The sequence below is a fragment of the Athene cunicularia genome (genome assembly GCF_003259725.1).
Source record: "Athene cunicularia isolate RWA chromosome 5 unlocalized genomic scaffold, athCun1 chr5_part1, whole genome shotgun sequence".
Taxonomy (NCBI): domain Eukaryota; kingdom Metazoa; phylum Chordata; class Aves; order Strigiformes; family Strigidae; genus Athene; species Athene cunicularia.
In genome coordinates, this window is record NW_020799101.1 from 34231697 (window position 1) to 34258812 (window position 27116).

The following is a 27116-nucleotide window of genomic DNA, read 5'->3' on the forward strand; positions in this document are numbered from 1 at the left end:
TAAGAGACAGGGAGAAGACGACGACACGGATCCTCATTAAATGAAACAGTGGATCCGTTTTGTTTGCAGTGACTGTTAATGAATGTTATGGGCAAATGCATATCAGAAAATTGATTTCTACAGTTTACTACTTAGTATTTTATTTTTTAAGTAAAGAACCTATCCACCTTATTCCCTCTGTTTCCCCCCAGTTTTGACCTGGCTAGATTTTCAGCTGCCCCTAGAAGCTGTGGTAGTAAACTGTGATGTGCAGTAGTAAGATCAGAAGTTATTTCCATCATGCGTACTGGACATTTTTCCCATTATTATTTATATTCAAATTTTTTTTTTTTTTTTCCCCATAGGATAAAAGTGGCTACCAGGATGACAGCTACCTTGCTTTGTAACATGGTATTTCTGCTGGCATTTGGATTGGCTTCAGCTTTTAGCCACAGCCCTAGGACCCCTGACAGGGTTTCTGAAGCAGATATTCAGAGGCTCCTCCATGGGGTTATGGAGCAACTGGGCATTGCCAGACCCCGGGTGGAATATCCAGCACACCAGGCTATGAATCTAGTTGGTCCGCAGAGCATTGAAGGTAGCTCATTTCTGCTTTGAATGATGAATTTCTGCTTTGAATGATGAATTTCTGCTTTGAATGATGAATTTATTAGTATCCTTTGGTAATAATTATTGCTTTGCATAAAGATGCAGAATATCCTGAGCTTAAAATCATGGACCTCTTCACCATATTGTTACTGATCTTTGTTTTAAAATCATCATCCATCTTTTACCTTTCTTAATATAACGATTTTGGTAGAAGTAGTGGGAGTTTTAATGTGCAGGCTTTGCAGAAAAAATCATGTCTTAGAAGTGTCTGATCTCTAGTACCTCAAAACAACAGGTTTACTAAATTCTTTCCAAATAGTGTGTATAAATACATTTCACATGAAACAAACATGAGCTATAGAGCCCAGATTTCATGGAGTTTTAGAAACATTTGCAGACCAGAAGAGATCAAATGTTTACGGTGTTATGCCAGATAAAGGGAGAAACCATATAGAAGGGGGACTTCTTCCTACATGCTGCCAAGCGCGTTGCAGCTCTACGTGGGACAGGGTCAGTGCTGGAGCGTGCAGGGCTGTGGGCTCGGGGACGCCAGGGCCCTGCCTCTGGGGACAGGAGGGACACAGATGCTCCCCTGCCTGCGTCCATAAGCACCACCCCAGCACTGTGTTGCTGTGATGAATGCTCTGGGCTCAGGTTTGTTGTTTTTGACTACTACTACTGGTTTCACTCCGTGTGAGTAAATTTTCCTTGGAATCAGCCTTTTATAACTATGCAAACCATCTGAAGTATCTGGCTCAAATGTTAGGGTATTAAGATCATGTTGTAATGTATTGCTCTTTGAATTGTAATTAATAAACTAGTTTTTATTTTGGGATTGCAGCAAAAGGTTGAAAGTATGCAACTCCAGATATTACGGTTTATGAGCAAACATCAAAACAGAGCAGAAACTCTCAACCCTTCTCTCAGAATTAAACCACTTTGACTCAGTATATCAAGTCTTCATGGTTCATAAGACTATGCGCTTTATTTTGTCCCCATTCGGATCTACAGACTATCCTAGGCAAAGAGATAGGATTGCCTTAATGGTAGCTAAGGAGAGGATTAAAGCTGAACAGGCATTTCTACCAAATAATGGCAGACCTAAGTTTATATATTTTCAAAAGAAACTTTGATGGACATATGCTATTCTGTAAACTTAAATGACAGAGATTAGGTTTAATGAATAAAATTTGGTCTGTGGTACCCTTTCCTCCTTTATGAGTGTTTGCATGTAGAGAAATTGGGAGAGACTGGTAGAAGTGAGTAATTTTACTCTCCATTGCCCTCTTTTTCCCTAGACTTTTTTTAAAAAAAATCTTAGAAAAGATGAGCAAATACGGATCTCTGACAAATGTTTTATCTCAGCTATTTGCCAGTACTTTCTAATTACAATGTTAGCAAAACCAGATTAAGAATCTCTTCAATATTGAAACTTTTCTGATGCTTGTGAGACTCAAATAATACTAGTTTTCCAGTCATCTATACAGTCTTCCACAAAAAACAGGTTGGGCAAACATTTTTTTTTTCCCTTTTTAAAAAATAAAAGTACCTTCTGTGTATAAAACAGAGTAAAACTGAAAAGGTGTTACATCCAGTTTATCATTTTTAACATTTTCCTCTTGATTAGATGAGGATGACTCTTTTTCCAGGTCTATCATTGATATTTAACAGCCTATTGAGAAACTTCTGATAAAGCAAAAAACCCTTGTCAACTATAGACAAGCAATTCAGACCTTCATGTCAAATATTGCTTTTCATAGTGTTTTGCTGTCAGTTTTTCAGATAATAATCACTTGCTCTTTCTTCAGTTCCTTATGGTGGTATGTGTCTGTCTATAGCTAGATAGCTATCTCTTAAAGTAACTGACGAGAAACTGTTTTTAAAGTGTTGGTTCCAGTTACAAGGTTAACATGGCCTTACATCATTCAATACAATATTTTCTCATACTGCTTTTTTGAAAAGTATATATAATTCATAGTATATTTTTACTATGAGTTTATTTTTAAATATAGGTAATGAATTACAGGACAGATAATTCAACAAAGCTTGCATTTCATTTCTGTACCAGTAACTTTAACTATTACATTGTGAAAGACTTCAGAGTTTAGTATACCAATTACTAATCAGTTAATAATGCTTCATTTTATCCTTTTTGAATAGTTATTTTTGTGTAATTTCGTTAAAAACTTGCACAATGGGTTTGACTTTCTATTAGGTGTCTACTTTGGAAACAACTGCTAAAATGGCATGGTAGGACATTTACTCAAAACACTCCGGTTCTGTAAGAGATTCCCATACATAATGCTTCCACATACAGTATCTGCCTGGAAAAAATGCGTTTTTTACCATTTTCCTAACAGTCTGCCTCCTACTTGGTTATTGCCAGAGGACTGACATTCCTGACCTCCCAGCAGCTCCAGTCAGCCAGTCTTTTCTGAGCAAAAGGGAATAGGAACTGGATTCAGGCAAGGACCTTGTCCTCTGGCAAGGAATGAGGACAGGAGGCATTTGAACGAGGACTCCCATGAAATGTAATGCTCAGTATAGTAAAAATATTGTGACCTTTCTGAACTGGGGGGTTTTTTAGGTTGGGGGGGAGGGCTGGATGTTACACACATTTTGTGAAATTCCATCACATGATGTAGAAAGATAATTTCCTCTGAAAGGAGGAAGCTCCAATGTCTGCTCTGCTAAACAGACCTGCAGGACTTTCTGGAAGAATTTTCTAATGGTGCTGAGCTCTTACAGCTTGCTTGTGTCTCAGATACTTCTTGGCCAATGTGCAAGGAGGTGAACTAAGCAGCACAAGAAACAGCGTCAGGGTTGTAATGTTTAAGCAAAAAACCCTGTGTCTGTAGCACGGGTGTTGGCTGACAGGAGTACTGCGGAGGATTGACAGAAAAAATAATTGCATGTGTTTTTAGAGTGCATCAGTACAAGGTTTCAGATTCTGAAGGATTCACCTGTGGGCTTTCCACAACAAAGTTACGCTGTTAACACTGGCTAATAATTCTGTGTGCAAGTGCTTAAAATAGTCTGCAAGATAATAGAAGGGAAAACTAAGGGGGAAGAGAAGAAAGAGGTTAAACAGTGTGGAAAATGTCACAGCAAAATAGGGTTTTCATCCTAAATACCATCATGGCAAAGTGGTAATTCACATACAACTCTCCTGAGGCGCTGTCTTCATTGGGAATTTCTTGCCTGAAAGTAGCAAAAAGTAGAATCGGGTATGAAATCATTATTACTTATGAGAAAATCTGAGCTGTCAGGCGTGTTGACTTCGAGCCATTTTTCAATCTGTAGGTTGCAGTGACCAATGTATAGAGTGTAAAACCTGAGTCATCTCATGGCAGCATCCTTATCATCAACCCACTGACTGTTCTGGAGTGCGGCTGTTTCTCATTTTAAACAGATACTGCATTTCAGCATAAAAAAATCTTTTATCGGTCAGAGCTTAATGTATTTAGTATGTTCCTATAGAAAATTGTTTTATTTAACAAAATGTTTTTGTCAGAAATTGCCCCAGCAGTGTAGACCTGCAGCAGTTTTGCTATCTGCAAATGCCTTCAGCTTCAGCTGAGACAGGATTCCAGAAGTATCACTGATTTTCAGAAGGCCAAGATTTCACCCATTATATGTGTACATTTGCAAATGAGGTGCTGTCAGGAAGAATTAATTTTTTGGGGTTTGGAATTTGGAAATAAATTTAGGCTGCCATAACATAGAGACGTTTATACTAGTAGTCTGATTAAAATGAAATGTTTTCAAATTTGAGTGATTATTATAATAACGTTTTCCAGCTGAATAAAATCTTAATAATTTTATGTGTAACAAAAATACTGTTCTTGTTAGTTCATAAGAAGATTTCCTAATTATGCCTATTTTCCATCTTGGCTATCTAAATTTTTTTCCAGTGTTAATCATCATACTTTGACTTTAAAATGCTGAAAAACAGAGGGTGGATGTGCTGCAAGGAACTACATGGTCTGTCCTGTTGCCTATGTTGTCATCCCCGCCCCGTCCAATGTCCCATTCCCCCCATCCCATGTCCGTTGTTCCCCCCTCCCCCTGAAAAAATAATCTTAGGGCAGCCTTGGTTGGAGTAACTGAAGTCACAAATTTGCTCTGTACCAAAGACAACTAAGAAGTGGACACTTTTCAGAAAATACATTTAGCAGCATGTGTTCTCTTTCCTAAGTGACCAGATGGATTTCTTGTTGATGGATAGAAAAAAAAAAAAAAAAGTACAGCTTGTTAATTGGAAGAAGTTACTGTTTTTTCTGATGTTGAAATCTATAAATACATGGGTTGGGGTGTTTTTCTTCTCCTCCTTGCATTTGTCAATTTATCTGTTACCTCGGGTCAAGCTGCTAAAATAGGAGTAGTCTAGAAAATGCCTGATAAAAGAGTTTAATTTCCCAAGAAATTACTGTGAAGTTCAAGCTACGTGTAATCCGGAGAGAGCTCGGGGGTCCGGAGGGCTGTGAGCGCTGTGGCTTTTCTCTCTCCGTGGCAGGGAGCCACCTGGGGAGGATGGCTTCTCTGCCTTTACTGGGGCTCTATTAGCTGAGTGGAAGCAGTTCACAGGATAAATATGTCATAAAAATGGGAATTTGCTGGCAGATTCCCTGTACTTTTGTACCACAGCCGGCAGATGGTGCGGGGTATGTCAGCACAGCAGAAGCCAAACAGATCCTGCATGAAGACTGTCAAGAGAGGACGTTTTTTAACACCCGAGGTGGTATATATTTTTGCTGACCACTTAATATATTTTCTCTCTGCACACCCCCCAATTTCTAGAAGTAATAAACCCATATTAAGTACTTTAATTTCTCTAATAATATTAGTCCTCCTTGTTAATTTATCTTTTCAGAAAGCTATACTGGAATCACTTAGCATTACCTATAAAAAGAGGGGAAAAACATACAAAAGCAAAATAGGAATTTTTAATGAGTGACTGTGTTTCTGTAGTTACTGTTTAGGTTTATCACTAAAATACTGTACAAGCACCACTGGGCTATGCTCTGTTTTTCTATAGACAAGAAGGGGGCTGTATCTATGGTAGAGGACAAAAGAATAATTTAAAGAAATGCCTACAACATTTAAAAAAACATGTAAGTTATTTTTTTTCTGCCGGGCAGGGAGTTTATGAAGTAAGAGACCATGGGTTTTTTCTTTCCTTGCATGCTTATTAAGTTTGTGACAATATTTAAGGATTTTGGGGGAAGCGGGGGGAGGGAGTATGTGCATAATGTAAATTTCAGGACTGTTATACATGCATAGGAGAAAAAGTAAAATATTTTTTAAAATAGTAAAATCTCACTTCAACACATGGGGGCACCAGTAGCTCAGCTCGGGCAGTTTATAGCACTTAATCTCATAAATGAAAATAGGACTTCATATTTCCCTCTTTGCAGATATTATCTCCCTGTATTTTCATTGCCTCCTGTACAATTCAATACAACAGAAAGCCTCTCGGGTGGTTCATTACACTTCAGATGAGATGATGGTTGATAAAGGTGCTGACATGACAGTCCAGAGAGTCTGAAATTTTCAGTCTGCAAAAATAGGTGTAATGCTGTCAACCTCAGTGACAGCATTAAATGTTATCTCTTAAATCCTGATTTGTTTGTAGGAATAAGAAAATATGATGTCATTTTGGGAGGTGTTTGACTCTCTTGTGGAGTCTGCTGATAGCTACTAAGAAAAGGCTGGGGTTTATTTGATTTTTTTGAAAGGAAATAAATATGCTTATTGTAGAAAAACGTAGTTACTGTTTGCCTGATTGAGATGATAAAACTCGATAGTCTGGAACATTATGCTAATATTTCTACTAACAACTGGTGGTTAATGACTTGTCAGCACAGACTCTGTACAAATAGCACTTTGCATGAAATCTACTGTCTGTAAAATTATGCAAATTATCCATGCATGTTAGTAATGTCTATCTTGTTTACATTTTCCTAATAAGGAACCTAAAACAGGCAGTGCTGGATGACCTCGCTATCTGGCCTGTAACATACCTGCAAGACCACAGTGGTTTCCTACAGAGATGGTAAAATCTTCTTGTTAGAAAGTTACCAAATCTTTTGCTTATGAATGCACTTGGTGAAACCAGTGCATTCATTTGCTTTTGGGCTACCATGTGCTATGCTTATACCCCAATTTATTTGGATTTCTTGGGTGACTAGAAGTAACAGCCATCGACACACGGAGCGTGAGAGATATCTGGGGCTCGTCAGTCACGGCGGTGTGATGGCTGCGTCCTCTTTGCTCTGTGCCAGTGTCCGGGGGTAGCAGCGCAGGAGGCCCTGGGCTGGCAGCGTGCCACCGAGCTGGGGCAGACCTCCCGCAGCCAATGCTGCTGCTTCAGGGCTGCTTTGTAGTGTCAATTTAGTGCAAAGAGACCACACAATCATTTGGGATTTGGATTATTGTATCTGTTCTATAGAGAAAGTCCTGCTGTAGTTAAGACATAAAGTTACATTCACATTGGGACTGCTTTTGCTGAAGCACACATGACTTTAATCAAACGCTGCATTATGGGCCTGACATTTAACAAACAAAATCAAACCCCAACATCAGTCTACTAGTCTCTGCTTTCAGGTTTGGGATTTTTTTTTTTTTTTTGCAAATCACTGAAATATCCCAAGAAATATGATTTCAAAATTTAATATGGTCAGATTTGTAACATAAAATAAAAATGGTAAAGCCACACCTTTTTATACATTAATATGGTAGACATCTGGATTTGTATAGATCTGTCTAAAAAACCCTATCATTTTCTTTGTATTTTATTTCCCAGATTGTAATGTCAAACATAACCAGAATTCGACTGTCAAGCAGTAGTGCATGTTGTGAGAGGTGATCTAGAATGTTAATTCCTGAATTTAAAAGCTAATGACAGTGCTAAACGACAGCGATGGTTTACAGTGGATTTTCTTTATCTAAGTGATATGGCACAGCTCTGTGAAGAAAGTGCATGTAAAACAATTATACCTGTAACTCCACAAACAGGAAAACAATGAAGCGTTATGACTTGATTTGTTTTTAACTAAAGACAAGTGTTTGAAAATTTTACCCATCCTTGCTTCCATGTGAATTTATAAGCCATGACAAGCAAAAAAGCAAAGTTGGTGTTTGTATTACTATGTGAAGGTGGTATTGTGTTATCTCAATGTGTTAGTATTACTATGTGGGGGTGATTTCAGGTTACCTCAATGTGTTGGACAATGATCTTGAGGAGCAAGGATCCAGCAATGGCTGTGGGTGTTACCACTGTGAGCTGTGCCACTTCTGAATTTGGGGAAGTGCCCTTCTTCAATGCCCAAGTGCTGCAGGAGGTGTGCAGGCACTACGCTTGTCTCCTCAGTTCATTCTCAAAACTAGTGTTCTCATCAGAGAAGTCAGTCAGTGGGGAATGCAAGAAGAAAAGTTTCTTAATCTCTGTTCTCTCTAGATCTTTGTTATTTGAATAAGGGTCTAAGGGACCTATTTAGATTTGAGGCTTTGAACCTTTTCTTGAAAGAATGTTGTGTATAGCAGTCCTCGTGCCAGCAAGAGGGAATGCAGGTGTCACATCCCTCTTCTGAGAAACCAAGAAGATAAAGTGACTCCAGCTCTTAAAACCTCCCACTAATCACTGTTATGTGGTATAGACTACTGCTGCTATTCATAAAGTCATCTTTAAAAGATGATGCCAAGGAAAAAAGCAGTTTGAGATGAGACTCCTTCAGGGAAGAAAGGTGGCAGGTATGTAGGGATTTAGAATTAAGTAGATTCTCATGTGCCTAAAGGTAATTAATCAATTAGAATGGCATTTGTAGCCACAGGGGGTGGTTTTTTGTACATGTTACTTGAGGGAAATGATCCAATAAGAGAGGTAAGAAACCTGAGGAGAAGAGGGAATACGATAGCTTCTGTATTGTCTAATGCTTTATAATACTTCTGGTTTTCAGTGCTGGCAGATGATATATAGATATTTAATATGAAATGGTAAAATTTTATCTAGCAATGGAATACATCCATAAGTATTTAAAAATCAACCAGAGAAGATCGGCCAAATTATGATGAGCTCTTGTTTTTAAAGATTTTTTTTTTTTTCCCTGCTTGTCTTTCATATGCATAAAATTATTTCTTGGGCACATTAGTTAGGATTTATACCTTTTTGTGATTGTTCTCAAAATCATGTGCATTTCTGCTGCTCACATCTAAATTTTAAATTAACTTGCAGTAAGAAAAGCTTTTAAAATTTATTTCGTTCTATGAAAAGATATTTTAGAAGTCTATACAAAGAAGAGATTCTTGCTTTTCTTGATTGTGGTGTCGTGTGCAGGAGATAGGATCTCTGGCATGCTCCAGAGGTTTCCAGAGCTATTCTCTCTGTGCTTCGTGTAGTGCGTGCTTTTGGCAGTGCCCTCACAGCTGCTGCAGGGATGAATGAGAAGAGGAATGTTCTCAGCTGCTGAACAGGAGGGAGGAAGAAGCTGTTTTTTCCCCTTGGGAACCTTAGTACATCAGGTTCACTGGCCTGTGTCCCTGTTACAGAATCACAGAATCAACTAGGTTGGAAAGGACCTTGAAGATCATCCAGTTCAACCATTAACCTAACACTGACAGTTCCCAACTACATCATATCCCTCAGCGCTATGTCGACTCTACTCTTAAACACCTCCAGGGATGGGGACTCCACCGCCTCCCTGGGCAGCCCATTCCAACACCCAACAACCCGTTCTGTAAAGAAATGCTTCCTAATATCCAGTCGAAACCTTCCCTGGTGCAATTTGAGGCCATTCCCCCTTGTCCTATCACTTGTTACTTGGTTCAAGAGACTCATCCCCCGCTCTCTGCACCCTCCTTTCAGGGAGCTGTAGAGGGCGATGAAGTCTGCCCTCAGCCTCCTCTTCTCCAGACTAAACACCCCCAGTTCCCTCAGCCGCTCCCCGTACGACCTGTGCTCCAGACCCTGCACCAGCTCCGTTGCCCTTCTCTGGACACGCTCGAGTCATTCAATGTCCTTTTTGTAGTGAGGGGCCCAAAACTGAACACAGGAATCGAGGGGCGGCCTCACCAGTGCCGAGTACAGGGGTCAGATCCCTTCCCTGTCCCTGCTGGCCACACTATTGTTGACACAAGCCAGGATGCCATTGGCCTTCTTGGCCCCCTGTGCACACTGCTGGCTCCTGTTCAGCCGGCTGTCAATCAACCCCCCCAGGTCCCTCTCTGACTGGCAGCTCTCCAGCCACTCCTCCCCAAGCCTGTAGCGCTGCTGGGGGTTGTTGTGGCCCAAGGGCAGCCCCCGGCATTTGGCCTTAGTGAAACTCCTGCAGTTGGGCTCAGCCCATGGCTCCAGCCTGTCCAGGTCTCTCTGCAGAGCCTCCCTGCCCTTGAGCAGATCAACACTCCTGCCCAAAAGAGCAGCATTGGGCCTGGTCTTACCTGGCCAGGCTCTTCATCCTACCACACTCTTGCATCTTCATTGTGTGCCGACACTTTTGTTCAAGTGCAAAAGAAACCTCGTCTTGACTTGGGCGATGTTGGCTGAAGTTGTGAATAGGAAGGCCTCTGCTTTTGGAGTTGTGAGGTTATACTGGCTCATGAAAGCTGAGACTTGGGAGCCTTGTAATCCCACACTGTTGGTGTTTACGATGAGGTGGTTTGGGGCAGGCAGAAAATCTGCCCTGGTGGCAGCTGCCAGACAGGCATGTAAAGCTTTTAAACACTTCCATTGAAGAACTGCAGAAGAACCAGCTGGGACTTTGAGCCATCTGCATGGAAAATGGAATTGAGTGAATATGAATGGGGAAATGAACAGGAGAACTTTGTGAAGTTCAGTGGAGCAGTAAACAGAAAACATGGTCCCATTCTGGACAATTCTGGTGCCTCTATGCTTCGCATCACAGAAGCCAAAGGAGTATTTTTCTATGAGTGTGTTGACGCTGATGGAGCATCTAGGCTTTTATCACTGGTGTCACTGCCAGTGAATAAAGTGCTCCAGTCATCAACACATTTACATTTATGGGTTTGAAATAGTGCCGCATTCCTTGCCGGGTAAAGTGGGTCACCGGCTTCCTTTTGCTGCCGCTTTACAGAGCCATGTGCTGCACGCACACGTGGTTGTTTGCAAGGTAATGTCATGGGAGCTGCGGGGCTGTTGCTTGCTGGACGTGCTTTCCCTTGACTCTGCGGATGCACGATAGCTGGAAGTCTGTGTCAGAGGGGCCCTACTGCTGCATACTGCAGGCAGCACTGTGTCTGTAAAAAGGCTAAGCTTATGCACAGTGAAGCGCAAAAGCTTTCTGCTCAGACTGAATATAGTCCATTAGAGGATGGTTCAACTAAGGGAGGCATAAGAGATTGCTTTTGCGCTCTGTCAGCAAGTGAGCTGCTGGATTTTTTTTATTGTGTGTACAATTTGAATAATGAATAATAATGGTATATAAGCTACTGTTATAAATTTAGTGTGAGAGACATGGGCGTTACTTTGGTCCTAACCATTTCACAATAAGAGCATTTCGTATCTTAAATATCTGTACTGTTTGTAATTAAAATCTGGGATAAAATGGAATTATTCACTAAAAGCAAGGTCAGTAATTGTGTGACATGTGTGCTTAAAATTAAGGCTTTAGAAAACACACTAAAAGGAATTTGTCCCTCTGCAGAGAAAAAGAAAATTATTCTTATAGTTTTAAGAAAATTAGTCTTTATAGTTTTAAGAAACTTTGAGTCATTAAGGAGAATCTGGGATGCTTGAGTATGTATAGCTGTAGTTTTCTTGGGTTTCCCGAGGCATGCTCTTGAATGGTGAAAGAAGTTGGCTAGATTTGCATTTTTCCATTCTTGGTTCTATGTTCTTTTCTCTTTCCATATTCTCTTACTTAGCAGCTTCTGTGGAATAGAGAAAATGTGATCCTTTTTATAATTTTTTTGGTGCCTCTCGATCTTAATCTCAGAAAGCAGGATAGAGCTCTCTAGGATTAAGCTAGTTGAAGACGGACAGGGAAAATTACATTGGACTGTAAAGCTTTTAGTGATCTTAGAAAGCGTAAGGAAAATGAAAATGCATTTTTTGCATTCAGAATTTTTTTGACAGTTTGAATTAATGAGATTACATGGTGGGCAGTCTTGCAGATAATAAAGGAAAGGAGAAAGGAAGTTAGTGAATGATGTCCCATTTTAAAATACAACAGCACCAGAAAGCATTGTGCCAAACTTACCTTTGATTAGGGATGAGACATGACTTTTGAAGGTGACAACGACACAGAAAAGGTAGATACAGCAAGATGGCTGGGGACAGAAGTGCAGGATAGTATGGAAGGTTGTCACAGTGACATGAAAAAGAGCACACTATCAGAGAGGACACACGGGAAATAATTTTGAAGATTTTTCTGACTGATAAGAACTAAGAGTCTAGATTAACAAAAGATTTTACAAAGCAGCAAAAATGGTATTGCGTCTCTGGTTAGTATCTCAGGTATCTTACACAAATGGGATAAGGTATAGCAGGCTTCCCTTGCAGTTCATATTTGTTTGGAGCGTTGTACAGCTCAAGATTGTAAGAGGTGCAAGTTCTTACTTGGGGAGTATTCCTCTGTGCATCTAGGAAGGGCTTGGACACTTTAAGAATCTCCTTCATGATGTTCAAGAGGAAAAATATGAAAACTAGTGCATCTAGCATGACTCTCTAACTAAAGGGCTTTAATTTGAGATCTGGAATTTATTTACTCACAACAGATACTCATGATCCATTCTATGTGGTATCTCCTTGCTAAAATTGGCCAAACCACTTCTCTTCTGAATTTGGAAGTGGGATAACCCTATCTACACTGTGATGTGAGAAACTGTTCCAGTCAGACTGAAAGACAAATTTGTCCCATTATTAGTCTTTAAATGTTCTACAATCATTTTACACTTTTGAAAATCCATTCTCACTGACTTTCTTAAAATTACTCTTCTGGGGGGCAGCATTGCCTGTTTGTATTTGATGTGGAGGATGGCTTCTGAGAACAGACTTGTTTCACTTGCACTTTACACTACCAATAGATAGGTAGTAGCAACTAGAACTTCAGTGGACTAACAGCATTTCCACTGGATGTGTTTGATCAGGGGAATATTCAATACTGGCAGGAAACAAGTTACTCTTTTTTTTTTTTTTTTTTCCCCTCCAAGAATGGAGTGGTTGTGTTGTCCTCTCACCCATAGAGACAGTATTGCTCCTAAAAAGAAATGAGCTAAAATGGGTGCACTTTAAATTTTTAGTCATACCAGGTATCTCTAATTGAGATTATACCAGCAGTTGGTGAGATGATTAAAGACTTTTCCAGAATTATAGGAAAGGGGAGAGGCATTGTTCCATTTTTGTTTTCCACCCTGCAACAGTTCAGGACCAGTGCCAGAAAATGTTTACATATATGCATATATTTTAAACTAAATCCAAAGCTTACTTATGACAATACTGACCTCAGTCCAAAAGACTTAAACTTGTAGTTTATCCTTTAAGGATATAAAATAACTACATGCTTAGAGAGAAATCCTGCACATGAAAGGGAGCTGATTGGTTTGGAGGTGTTGTTTTGCTAGTGTGTGGCACACAAGAGCCAGTTCATACAAGAATGAAGAGAGATGGGGAAAAACATAGATTTATCTCTCTCATCCTTTCTCAGTACAAGGGTATTCTCTGTTCTTCTGGATTTTTGCTAGTCCAATTTCAAATAAGTTAACGATGGTGTCTCTCATGCTTCCCTCTGATAGGAAATTATGAAAAATTCCTCAATATTTAGTAGGACTGTCTTTTTCTTTCAGCCTCTGCCTCAAGATTCAAGAGACCTATCTTATGCTATTTTTGTAGCTGACTGTGTATGTTTGTAAATATGACAATATTTTGACTTGGTAGCTGCAGTGTATTTAATCCTAGTAAGTTTCTTCAAATCAGTAACATTGCAATACCAAAACTAATGCAGCTTTTGAATTACTGTACATAATACCCCTATTTGGTACATTCGTAGCATTTCATTTTTATTATTGCAGTCTTTACTGAGTGCACGATCAGAGTTTATAAGGAATGAGCTCTGATAATACTATTAAATCACTCAAGTGTGCTAAATTATGGCACCAGAGCAGGTGCTATTGTCTCCAGCTCTTTTGGAAAGAAAGGAAAAACGCTTAAACCATCCTGGACATTTATACCTAAAGGAAACAATCCTTTATATTAATATAAAAAGATTGTTTTGTACTCAGTCAAGGGAATTCTTGGCAGTCGGTTTAAACTTACATGTATATATAGCACACTGGAGCCTGCTAAGTACCTCTGTTTTCTTTATGGATGGAGCTTTGGTGCCAAGAGGTCTGCACCACATACAAGCGGAGATATGCCTCTATCTGATGGATTGTCCCATAGCGAACCACATTGTATACAGGATGTTCAAACACATATTGATTATGTGGTTCTGTAGTTTACAGCAGAATCATAACCTGATGCTTTTAAGTACATATATGCAATCAATCTTCATGTGAAGGAGCTCAGTACAAAAGAAATATTTTATGCTACACATTAGATTAAATGACATTAGATTAAATGTATGTTATGCTTTTTTTTTTTAACCTCATCACCATAGCATTATTTTGAATCTATACAGTTCTTACTAGCATCATCTTTGTGTTGACTGTGGGCTGTAAGTGTATAATAAAGTTCATAGTGTCTGTAATGCTATTCTGGTTTTAGTACTAGGTCTCATGGTCAGCTACAGTGGAAAACCTCACATAACACAGATGCAAATTTTTTATAGTGTTACTTTTATGTTTGTGACATGTCTGTAAAACTCCTTCAACATTGTATTGCGGAATAAGAAGCTTGTACTTGAGGGGGGAAATTAGCATGTTGATTAAATTTTAGTCCATCGTGCAAATAAAATTACAATATATATGCTTATAGACTAACTTGTTTCTGGTACTGTAATACCAGCTTCCAACAGATTACTTGCAAAATATAGACAATATGACTCAACTAGCACTTCTAAATGTAGAAATGAATATGAGATTTGTCAAGACTGCCTTCTGTTAGCAGTTTTTGAAAGTGATTTTGTTATCTTACCATGCTTAGCTGTATAAAAGATGATTTAGGCTGGTAGTTTTTATTTCTAAGTTGGGACAGGAGTACTTGAATGATTTTTCTGGAGCAGCTTTCATGTTCAGAAGCTTTATTCCACTCTTACAGATCTATAAAAATTACAGAATTTGAAAATAAGACTATTTGGTAATAATATGGTGATCGTGCTGTTTACCCAAACAGTTGTGTCTGTGTTCACTCTTAAACTCACATTTTCAATCATTCAACTTCCTTTTCCTCTCATTCATTGTTAGTGGGATTTATATGTTGATTATATGTTGTTGTCCCTCATTATATAGGGTTTTTAAAAAATGTTGCTCTGCTGTCACACAACCATCTCAGTACTCAGTAACTACATTAGCTGTTGCTGCAGTGTGTGTGGTGGCTGCCTTATGGAAGGGAAAAAGAGCATGCCTGAAACTTTTTATTTGTCCAAAATTCAGAAGAATTAAGTACAGAGTATTTAGAAAACTGTGCAAGCAGCTGGGTTTTAGCCTGTAGATGCATTTGGCCAGTAATGTGCACAGAAAAGATGTGGAGCAGAAAAATATTTGTAGAGAGGCATATAGAGAGAATGGCTTGAGCTTGATTCCCAAACCTTTAGTGGAAGGCCCTACTTGTCAAAGGCAAGGCGCTGAAGCTGAGATGTGTGGAAGAAGGCTGTAGCACACCACTTCTGTGTGTTTGCCCAAGAGCAGGAAGCCCATCATTGTGTTCTCTGCTACTGAATTGCAACACCTGCTGCACGCTGCTGTTGTAACCCTGCAGTGATGGTGCTCCAAGTCCTGCAGGGCAAATGGAAAAGGCTGCATCTGATCTATTAAGGTGTAAAAGTCACTGAATGGGATGTTTCGTACCCTAATGACAACAAGGTAGACTCATTAAGAGTTTTCACCACTACTGCAGGAAACTGAGGTTTTTGCTTAAGAAATTGTTTGATTTTAAAATAATTTTCCTACCTGTATACAATCAAATTTGCTATAATATCTTGGGTCCCCTCACATGACTTAATTTATTAATGTATTTCTAGGCTGAGCAAATAATATTATTTCTTTCTACAGTGTCATTAACTTTTTCTTCTTGCCATAATGTTGTCTTGCTGTATCTTCTTCAATTTTTTCTTGCTATAATAAACAGTGACTGAAGATGATTGTACAGTAAACGTATTGAGTTCCATTACTGTCTCATGTTTCTTTCTCTTTGCATTTTCTTACATATAACTTAAATAGTTAAGGAAAAAAAAATCAGAAAATTAATGGTAAGTGGATGGTTTTGTTTCTTAGTTTCATTTTTCATTACCTAAGTTATCTGATTTAGGTCACAGGGTTATATTTCTAAGAGAAATATTTGAAATTGAAACTTGGTTCTGTCTCTATAACAACCCACGTATATATACATTTAAATCTAAATATGGGTTACTTGTAGCAAGTAAAGCACTTACACTTTTAATGTTGTAAAAAAACAGTGTGTGTAAATTGTCTTTACTAGGTGGTGCACATGAGGGTCTCCAGCACTTGGGTCCTTATGGCAATATTCCAAACATCGTAGCCGAGCTTACAGGAGATAACGTACCAAAGGACTTCAGTGAAGATCAAGGATATCCTGACCCCCCAAATCCCTGCCCTCTTGGAAAAACAGGTAATTCTGCTCTAGCCTTCACACCTCTGTCTCCACTGTACATCTTTCAGCCTTTCAGCGCTGTAGGCAGTATGACACATGATTAGCAGTGGGTATTCCCTTTCATTCTTCACCCCAGGAGCAGAACTGTTGAGCAATCAGGTGGCTTAGATGAGATTTTTTTTTTTAAGTACATGCACCTTCTATATTGCTGTATGACTGCTATAGAACATCAGGTGTAAGAAATCATCTTGACCTCAGAGTAGAAGATGGTGAGGTTTATGATAGCATCTTGTTCCTGAGGGAGTTAATTTTTAGGCTGGCCTCTGAAAAGAGTTAGCATTCTGTACAGAGGAGATTTACCCTTATTTTAGAGACTTTCATTGTGCCAAGAGGAGTGAAACTGTCTGCCCTGATCTCCAACCCAGACCATGAGTCAATATTTAAGATACCTTGGCTCCAATCCATGTGGCTTTATAGCTCACTGAGGGTGCATCTGTGCCAAGAAACGGAGAATGACATGGACATACCCCAAGGTGTTGCATGCAGGCTTGCTCTGGCGGAGGAGCAGTGCAGCTGTGGAGTGCCAGCATGGTGTGTCCCTCTGCATGCGCCTGCACAGACACCTCGCTAGGAGGGTGGCTACTGCTGAAGGATCTGTAAAACATGCACTGCATGTGCATGATATAGACATACCCTAAGGGAATTGATCTTTTTCCTGTTACTTGAGCCAAGGAATGACTTCCAGTACTGAAAGTAGTAGTAAAACACCCATTGGCTGCCTTGGGAGCTGGAACTGGGAATGAGCACTCTATTTTTCTCTTATTTTTTATTTGAGAGCTAAGACATCCTTTCAGAATATTTCTGTTTAGTCTTCTTTTATGTTATTTGGATAATGCAAAACAGTTGTGTGTATTCTTATTTTAAGATGTTCTAACCAGCTTAAAATTGATTAAAAAAAAAAAATTGTCATGAAAAGTTTTGCAAACAGTGTTTTTACATTTCATTCAAATATATGGCAAAATTGTGAATAGTTCTCCCTTACTGTTTTCTATTACAGCCCATTTGGTGATGATGCCTGAATCTTTTCTGAAATAATATCTAATCTTCTGTTTTGTTCAATGTAGCTGTTGTCTGACAGGTTGCAAATGATGGGTTTAAGTTTTCTCACACGCACAGACTTTCTATCTTCTGTGCTTGCCCATTAGACTTCTGTTAGTGATTAGATAAATAAATTAAAAACCTGGCATCCAGAGAAATGCCTTTGAAAATCCCTTCAATTTTTCTTTCTTAGGTGAATAAAAGTTGTTAGCTGATAGTCAGATCTGAGCGCAGGGGGAATTCTTAGGGAAGTGCTGCTTGCTCAGATAAATTGCTCTGTCGTAGCGAAGATACTATCTACTAGGATTAGAGTAAAATGTTTTTCAGAGCCTTAAATGGAAATTCAAGTGGTGACTGTATTATGCATACAAATTACCAGAGCCCTGCCTCAATCAGGTCTGTGGATTTGTTTAATGGAAAACAATTTTTCCAGTCACTGTCTACATATGCACATTCCACAGCAGGAATACGTAAGTCTGGAGCACTTGAGCTTGAAGACACTTGGATTAGTAGTTATAGAGGGCACACGAATGTCCAGCTACCCTTTGTGCTTTCTACCAAAAGACACCGATGCTCTGAGAAGTTCTACTGCATTTCTGTTGTCACCTGCCTCTCTCTTGAGATGACCCTGTCCCAGCTGAGACTGGAATAAGTTTTAAGTGCTTGTAGTTAACTTTAATGGTTTCTGAATTACTTAGCCAGTATGGTGAGTTTTCCCCCATTTCCTACTGGCAACTTTAATTTTTTTTCCCCATTCTAAGGAGTTGGACTTAGAATAACCTTCTCAGGTCATTGAACCAACTAATTTTTAAGTTATGTCTTTTTGCCACATGTAAGGAGAAAAGATAATCCATCTGCAAATCTTTTTACATGATGATCACATAAGGACAGAAGGGAAAGTCCACAGGTGTGTCCTCTGGAGTGCTTATGTTCTGGCAGATGTAGCTACCGGGATGCCCAGCATCATGTCCCGGGTGGTAGGATCTCCTTGGGTATGTCTGAGAGGAAGTTGGGCTGCAAGCTCCCCATGCTGACAAAGCAGAGGGAGCTCCAGCAGCAGACTTTATCCAAAGAGCTACACTGGCCATAAGTTGCTGAATCTTTGTTTAATCTAAAGATTACTTACTTTGGTAACAAGTCCCTAAACTGATTTTTAAGAATATTGTCCTTGATGTGACACTCTCTGCAAAACTGTGCATTGTGATTAAAGGAGGTTTCTGGACCCATCAGCTTAGTTACCAATCTGCAGAAATGTCTTCAGCATAAAACTTCTGCCACATTGTGTTTTTATGAGATCATATGAGGCATAAATGGTTTTCAGCCATTTTGAGAAAAGTAGCAAACCAGAAATGGAGTTCCGTGAGGAGCTCTGTCTTTATTCACAGCATCATTTTACCATGAGCTTCAAAAGTATTGCCTAAACAATTTCTACAACCTTCTATGAGCATTTAAAAATGAAAGGAGAATCCCTTCTGAATCAGAGTAACATGCAGTTCTATGTAAAATCAAGCTTAATCACTAATTTAAAAGAAAAACAAGAAGGAGGAGGAGAGCTTGGACAACTTTTTTTTTTTTTTAGTTTTGATGTTGTGGGTTTTTAAAAAAAAATATTTAAATATATCCTGACAAACTCCTTTCAAAAAAAACCACCAAAACTGGTATTTTCTAGTCATCCATTTTTTTAAATGTTGGAATTTTTTTTAATTGCATAATGTGGCATATAATGTGTATTTCAAAGCTACTAAGCACTCGGTGCTTTCTACCATACTTTTGCAGTTGACGATGGGTGTCTAGAAAACACCCCAGACACAGCAGAGTTCAGCAGGGAATACCAGCTGCACCAACACCTTTTCGATCCAGAGCATGACTATCCCAACGTGGGCAAGTGGGTGAGTACATGCTGCTTGCTTATTTTTGTTGCATGTGAAACTGGGTATTGTCTGCTGTGTGGGATACTATGAAACCACAAGGAGAGTATTGTGCTTATTCTGGAAAAATTGTTACCCTAAGGGAAACTTCTCAAAAAAGTGTACTTGCCCTTAATAATATAGAAATAATGCCTGTGATTGATGAAAGGCCCATAAAAATAGAAAGTAGAAATCCTCATCTTACTACCTGTCCCAAAGCATGTCAACTTTATATATGCTTGATAAATGCAACAAAACACATCTCAAACTACAGTGAACATGTAACCAGTATTAGTGCAGATTTTAGCACAAGATTTCAAAACATAGCAGGGCCTTAATTTGAAAGGTTATCCAGGTTCAGTGACTATTTACTGCTCAGCTACTTAAATGCTAAAAAATCCTTAATGGAGTGCAGCAGTGCCTAAACACCTTAAAAAACCCAGGACCAGACAACTTGCTCTAAGGAATCCTCTCTGTTTTAAGGATTTTGGAGCACTTAATGCTGCTTCTTCCTCTGTTCAGGTTATGCAGTATATTATATTGAAAACCTATTTGACACATATATAATAAATATATATATATATATAATAAATACAGCAAGCTACACTAAGGGCAAAAATCGTGTTCTGAGTGTACAAGGACTTTAATAACTCCAGCTAGACTATTTCTGCCGGCTAGAGGCTCCAAAGAAAGCTCTGCCACTTAATCTTAGATTACATCAGTTAAATGTTCAATCCCAAATCCATTTTCAGGCGCCAGGAAAACAATAACAATGATCATAATTTATGCTTCTAGAGCAAATCATGAAATCTCATTTTACATTGTTATAACACTTTACTTAAGATTGCCCTAAACCAGTGCTCTGTAAGCATATATTGATAAATGGACATGTTTGGCAGCCTCTTCTGCTGTAATTGTGAGACAATGATTCATCGTTCATAATCAAACCAGTGTAAGATTTATAGTCTTAATTACTTATGTGAGCGCTAAATTTCTAGAGAGAATCATGCCAAAAATCCAAATTTTGGAAACTCTTCTTGCATTCTAAGTAATTACCATCAAAGGTTTTAATTTTAAAAACACCAGATGGTGAACTTTCTTATTTATGCCAGATAATGCTGTTAGTTTGCTTATTATTCATAAGTAATTTACTTTCATAATACCATTTTGAAGACTATAAAAGCACTTCTGTAAATCTTTGGCCTAGAGAAATATTTCAGAATCAAGTATACATACTGCATTGTCATCAGCAACATATATACTTAACAAATGGTAGGTAATCATTAATGAATACTGGTCTTTTTTCATTTCTCCATCCATCACTACTAATTCAGGGGGAAAAAGCTGCTCATGCATGGATTAAAACAGACTGTTAGGTACTAAACAGTAATCATATCTAGCTGCAGCGTAGCCAACTCCAGATCTTTTTAATTAGAGATGAAACAGCTGGTAACGTGCATGAGCAAATGTTCTGCTGAGGTCCAGGAGAATTTCCCCAATTGCCTCCTCATTGTATATTACTACACATTAAAAAGATAAATACAACGATATCTGGTTTTATGGCTGGTTTTGTTATTTTTATCTCTCTGGAAAAATAAGAGCAGAAAAGCACTCAAAGTTAGCTGTTTGAGACTTTATAAAGGAGAGAGAAAGTAGAACGGATCTTTTAGGTCACTTACTGTCATCTGGATTAGGTCGTAAATGACCGACACGGCCAACTGTGGGCTGCCCCCAGCCACCAAAATCCCCTCTGCTTGCTAGCAGCCTGTTCCTCCTTCTCCCAGGAAGAGCCTGGGACCAAATGCGCCAGGGGCTGTACCAGCTGTGTATTTACAGATGGCATTTCTGTGAGCTCCCGCGTGCCGTGAAGGCACTAGGCTGTCACCACCATCTCAAGCCCTTGGAGCCAGTGTGTCTCCTGGACCCACATGAGCTGGCATGTGCTCACAGCTCTCAGGGAGCTTCTCCCCTGCCTTTTCCTGCCACAGAGTGGTTGAGGCAATGTTACAGTTCCCACTGACTTTCCCTTTCAAGGACCCAGCATGCATTCCTTAGCGTAACCACAGTAAAACCCAAATTATGTTAGCAGGTCACAAAAAAACCCCAAACAAACAAAAAAAACCCAGACCTGCTAGTTCTTGAATAATGGGAAGGAAACAGGTTGGTTGGTTTGTTTGGTGACGGACCCTCGTGTTTGTAAAGCTGTGGGACCTCTGCAGTACCCTATGAATAGTAGACATATTTTATAAGGGTAAAACAAGTCTAGAAGCTGTCTTAGACAGCAAAGTGTATGATTCTGTGTAGATGTTAAATATTATGTGTAAATACTGATAATACATACGAAGATACAAATACAGAAATCATAAGTGTATACTGGGTTAAGAGAGGGGAGAAAGAGGAAGAATTTTCCTGTCTTTGGGACAACTCTCCATGTATCCAAATTCCAATACGGAATTTCTGTTGGAAGTCTCAGGAACAGACCTTGTTTATAAAGTGAGACAGACCTTGTTTATAAAGTGAGATACACAGCTTACCCTCTACTCCCCAACCCCAAAGATCCTTTTTTTCCTCCTCATACATGGAAAACATAGAAGGGACACTGGAAGTAGTAAAATGAGAGACTTCTGGAGGTTTCTACCCTAGTGTGCAACTATCGTGTCAAAGATTTCTGATGGTTTTTTTTCCCCTCGGTTTAGACTTTTCCTTGGAGGACACAGGTACTTCGCATTTGAGTGTGCCTTTTTTCTGTGTCTTGCAACTTGTCTCTAGATGGTCTGAAGAAGTGTTGTTGGCATCCAGAAAGACTTACACGAAGATAGTTTACACTATACAATTTACAGTACAAATCTAAAAACCACTTATATGTAAGTTGTTATTTATTGAAACCCAAAGTGTTAACCACTACCACATGTAGAGGTTAAAAAGAGGAGGGAAGTTCAGCTGTGTTTTCTGACACCAGTATTAGTGTACAAATAGAAGATTAAAAGCAACTATGTTTTTCAGCCACACTTCTTTTTACCAAAGCAATGGATAACATTTCACTCTAAGGGTAGGAATAATGCCAGTTTTGCTTGTCAGCTACACTGGAGGTATCCAAGACAGTACAAAGAAAGGCAGTGGAAAGGAGGGATAAAAATACTCAATATTGAACCCCTTGTTAAAGAAGTTACCATCTCTGGCTTCCCAATTTTAATGAAAACCTGAAACTAGTCACTTGGATTTTATTTTTTTTTTAATTCCAACTCCAGTTATAGCGAGCAACATTAAGTGCATCTTTCTTTACCAACTGATGTTGTTAAATATCTGGATGGCAATGGTGATTATAGGGATGGTTATGGTAGGTCTGGTCCCCCTCTTCAATTTCAGACAGTACATATTGTTTCATTCAGTGTAGTATGCTTGGTGTAATAGAAATTGTCATGCTTGATATTCCTGATAAGACTGTAAATTGACTGGGAAAAAAAAAGCTCTTCTGAAAGGGTGCAACTTTGCAATGCAATTTTCCTTTTTGGTTTTAGTAATTGTGCAGGTCCAGATTACAGAGCTGCTGATTATTACTGACTTAAAGAAGTTTCAGTGAAGTCTGAAAAGATCTAAGGATAAATCTCTTTGGTATTAGTTGGTTGTAAGCATTTTAACTTCTGAGTTTTTCCCACCCAAATCCCAACCTGTAGTATCCTAATCCAAGTAGCCAGGACAGCGCAAAGGAATCTCCACAAGTGAAGAAAAAGTAGCAATGCACATGCAGCATATCTCCATGTGAAGTGTATTTTTAACTGGAGAAACTCTGTGCAACTCCTAGGTGACAGATGAGAATGGTGAGCACTTCACGGGCAAATTTTGGTGGCTGATGGAGCTCAGGCTCTTACACACTGGAAGATATTTTCAGGATTGCTATTACCATACAAGCACACTCTTAGCTCATGCTTCATAACCCCATCTGCTTTGCACTCCATATAATGCTTAAGTAGTAGTTACGGCCTTAAAACATTCCCAAACAGACTAAACAAAATGCATCCTTCCTGAGCAGGAATATTTCAACTGTCAGGAATTTTCCTGAGTGACAGAAGTGTTAGCTCCAGTAGTCATGAAATGCTTTTTATTTCAGAAACACTGTTTTTCTTCTTGTGAAAAGTATAAGGTCAAATAGTTTACAAAGAGAGGCTTTGGTGGTGCTTTGTTTCCTAAAAAGAATAATTTACACATCTGTGGGTTTCTTTAAAATGTTAAATTTAAGTTTTCCCAAAGTGAGTTTGCATAAATGACTAGCCAAGAATGCCTCCCTTGGCCAACTTCATCTCTGTTCCCTTTTGGCACAGCTCAGACAAAATAACTGAGGTTGGGCAAGAGATAGGCCTTGTGCATTTGGGGTTTAATGAACATGTGAAGTACAGAACAGACAATTTTGGCAGATTTCATTGTAACACTTTAAAATGTTTGTTTTTTCTCATATCAAGGCTGCAGAGAGGGTAGAAGTGTTTGGTGAATTTGTCTCGTGCTAGAATTACACTTTCTATTTATATAATCAATGTTAGGTCAGTTGTTTATAGCAGAATTAATGGCTTTGTTTATACAGTGTTCCGTTTTTATACATGTAATTCTTCTCTCCTTCCATTTTCAGGTTAGGGTTTGGTTTTGTTTTTCTTCATAATACACAATTGAAACAAAATGTGTTGAGCATGTGTGTGTTATTCCAGACTTTATTAGAATCCACTACTTGTATGAAATACAACAATATGTGGATGCACTTATGTAAACTATGGTCAAAGGGGGTTTTTTTTGTGTTGTGTTTTTTTTTTTTTTTTCTTTTCTCATCATCATAACTTTCTCTTCTGCCAAGATGTTTTTGGCAGTTTTTAAAAGGTTTGCCATTAAAAAAATGTTATAGACCAAATGGTTTTTAGAAACTTTATTGAGGGCACTACTTAAACAAAGGAAGAGTTGGCACTGAACTCCTTTCAGCAGAACTTTGCACTGGGAAGTGTTGATATCTGGAAGGGAATGAGCAAAGACAACAAAACAGTAGGAATGACGCTGATTCCCTTTTTTAAAAGGAATCAGAAAACCCCTTGTAAAGCAAATTTTTTTTGCTCCTGTTCATGTGTCACCTCAAATGTATAGAAAGATGTACCAGAGGCAGGATTCCTGCTTTCTCTCCCTCCCACTCTTATTTTTCTTCTTTCCTTATTTTTTTAAAATATATATGTATTTAGACCATGTATCACATGATGGGGAACATCCAATCTGTATCATTATACCAGCACGTACTTGAAGCACTTACTGCCTGAACACAGATGATAATATAGTGCAACATAGTGGGTTTTTAATTGTTAAGACTGTGGCTGCTCCTGCAAAATGTTAATAGGAATATCCAAATATTTATTTGTGGTCTATCTTTCCCATAAAACTACACATGCCTCTAAACTTGCTAATATTTAACAGCAAAAGTAGTAAAAGAAGAGTGTAATGAATTTGATGGCTGCATTTTTTCCCCTTCCAGAGCAAGAATTTACTCTTTGAGAAGATTAATGGTGGTCCTAAAAGAAGAAAGAGGGTAACTATCAGAATACTTTATAGCCCCTGTATCATCTAGAGAGCTAATGAGAATTAAAATCATACTGTTGAAATGTAGAGTTAGTCTAACGAACCTGCATTATACCTTAGATAATGCATAAAGTGAGGGAATCTCTGTAATAAACTACTACAGCAGGCTTCAGGACTTTCTGCCCAGTACCAGATATATTTCTCTAAATAACCTGTTGCTTTCAGAAAATGGACTTCAAAGCAGAGCCTTGATTAAAAAATTTTATGTGTTTTTAAATCGATGCTATTTGCCTAAAACCATTTTAAATTAAATGTCTTTTAAGCAGAAATTAAAATTGATTTCCTACTAAAAATATTGGTAAAATTAGTCACCACTATCCATACATGTGATTATGGTTTTGAGTGTAAATGACAGTACATCTGGTTGTTTAGCTGATGTAATTTGATTCACTTGTATATTTTTGATTTACCTCAGATTGAATTTCTATCTCTGTGTCCCACTTGCTTGAAATACAAAAATGAATAGATTCTCATCTTTCTGCCCCTGAAACAAGGAAGGCGATCCACATATCACAGAGAACCTCTGCACAGTCCACCTCACTACTGTCTCTCTTTTTTTTAATAGCGTCAGCTTTTCTATCCAAAAATCACTTTCAGGCAGAGTCAAAGTCTTCAGCTTTGCTGCTGGTGGTTTGGTTTGGTGGTTTGTTTTTTTTGGTTTTTTTTTTGGGTTAGGTTTTTTTTTTTTTTCCCCAAGAAGAAAAAGACTAGCTCTCTGCCAGAAAGTAGCTTTTCAAAATATGACAGCACAGTTTATATTGTAAACGAAGTAAATCTGGTTTTAAATAACTGAAGCCTAAGTGAAGATGATTTAGTTTGTTAGTTAGTTAGTTAACTCTCAAACCTAGTCTTTGCTAGAAAGGGAGAAGGCAAGTTGATTTCTTACCAATTCATGCATCATTGGTAATAAACAGTGTTCAACCATGTTAATGATCTGTCTTGAGCTTAGTATCTGCTTTCAGCTTACATTTGATTTTTGAGTTTGTTAGCAGAAAAGGAGAAAGGGTAATTATCTGATTTTAACTCTAAAGTAGAATTTATTCTGGAAATGGTTGTGCGGAATATTTATTAATACCTTGAGCAACATGTTAAAGTGGGATTAGTGCAATATATACATAAGGAAAAAAGAAAACAAAACAAACAAAAAACCATTTTCTGTGTGCTGACTGACGTAATCAGATACAAAAGGAATAATGACTGGAGAGACATGACAGCCACATGGCCACGGGCGGCCCAGAATTTTAGAGGTGAAGCTTCAGTTTCTTGTTTTGCAGTAGATCTCTTAGCACAGGCGTGTCACTTAATGGTTAATTCATTATCACTTAAAGTATTATATTGTTTTTTGAGTAATACTGTAATGATTACTGATGCTTTAATGAACAATTCAGAATTTTCACTTTATCAGCACAAGGCAGTGTATTTTTCCAGAAACCAAAAAGCCCACAGGATTCCCCTCCTGTCTTCTGCAGACCCTGCCACTTCTCCATGCCCTTCTGCACAGAGTGTTTATAGAGAGGACAGCTTTTGAGTCAGAATGTTTCAATTTTAATTTAAAGCAAATCATATTTGGACAATTGGGTTGTCCATGGAGAGAGTTACAGTGCAGCAGTCACAGAGGCACTACTGAGTCTACAAAACTACATATTCTAAGTATGTGTGTATATTTATATATTGATATGTATGTATATAAACACACAGAAAAGTATAGATACACATAATCAATAAATATAGCAAAGGTATATATTTACAATTTGCTGCTGCATTATTTTTTGCAGCCATTGCAGTGCAAGACAAGGAAGCCTCCAGTGTCCTCTAATTTAACCAGCAATTCTCCTCTTTTTTTAAATTTCTGTGCATGAGCATAGCCCTGTCCACAGTCTGATATCCTGAATATGACAGGAGTGCTTCTGTAATCGCTAAGTCCCGTTGCTGTGGGCTCGGAGCTGTGCACAAAGGTACTTGGAAACTGCATTGCTTTGAATTAAGCATAGCTATATAGGATTAAACATTTTTTAGTCAAATCAGCCCAAGATTTTGCATTATATTTTTTGTTTTCTTGTTGGTTGAGAATGAATCAAATTTTTATGCATTTTTATTCTCTTCTACTTTATTTCAAAAAGTAGCAAGCAAGAACCATTAAAAAAAAGGCCAATTAATCTTCCTAAGAATCTTCAAATAATTCCTAGAAGTTTATG

At 38.5% G+C, this 27116-nt stretch overlaps 1 protein-coding gene across 1 annotated transcript in view; it reads left to right on the top strand.

Annotated features, from left to right (window-relative positions):
• SCG5 (secretogranin V) overlaps window positions 1-27116 on the top strand; it is a 30424-nt gene that overhangs the window by 323 nt on the left and 2985 nt on the right. The window contains exons 2-5 of the mRNA XM_026849899.1: window positions 339-577; window positions 16181-16330; window positions 19187-19299; window positions 24818-24871. Coding sequence (XP_026705700.1) covers window positions 339-577; window positions 16181-16330; window positions 19187-19299; window positions 24818-24871 — 556 coding nt within the window. The remainder of the gene's footprint in view (window positions 1-338; window positions 578-16180; window positions 16331-19186; window positions 19300-24817; window positions 24872-27116) is intronic.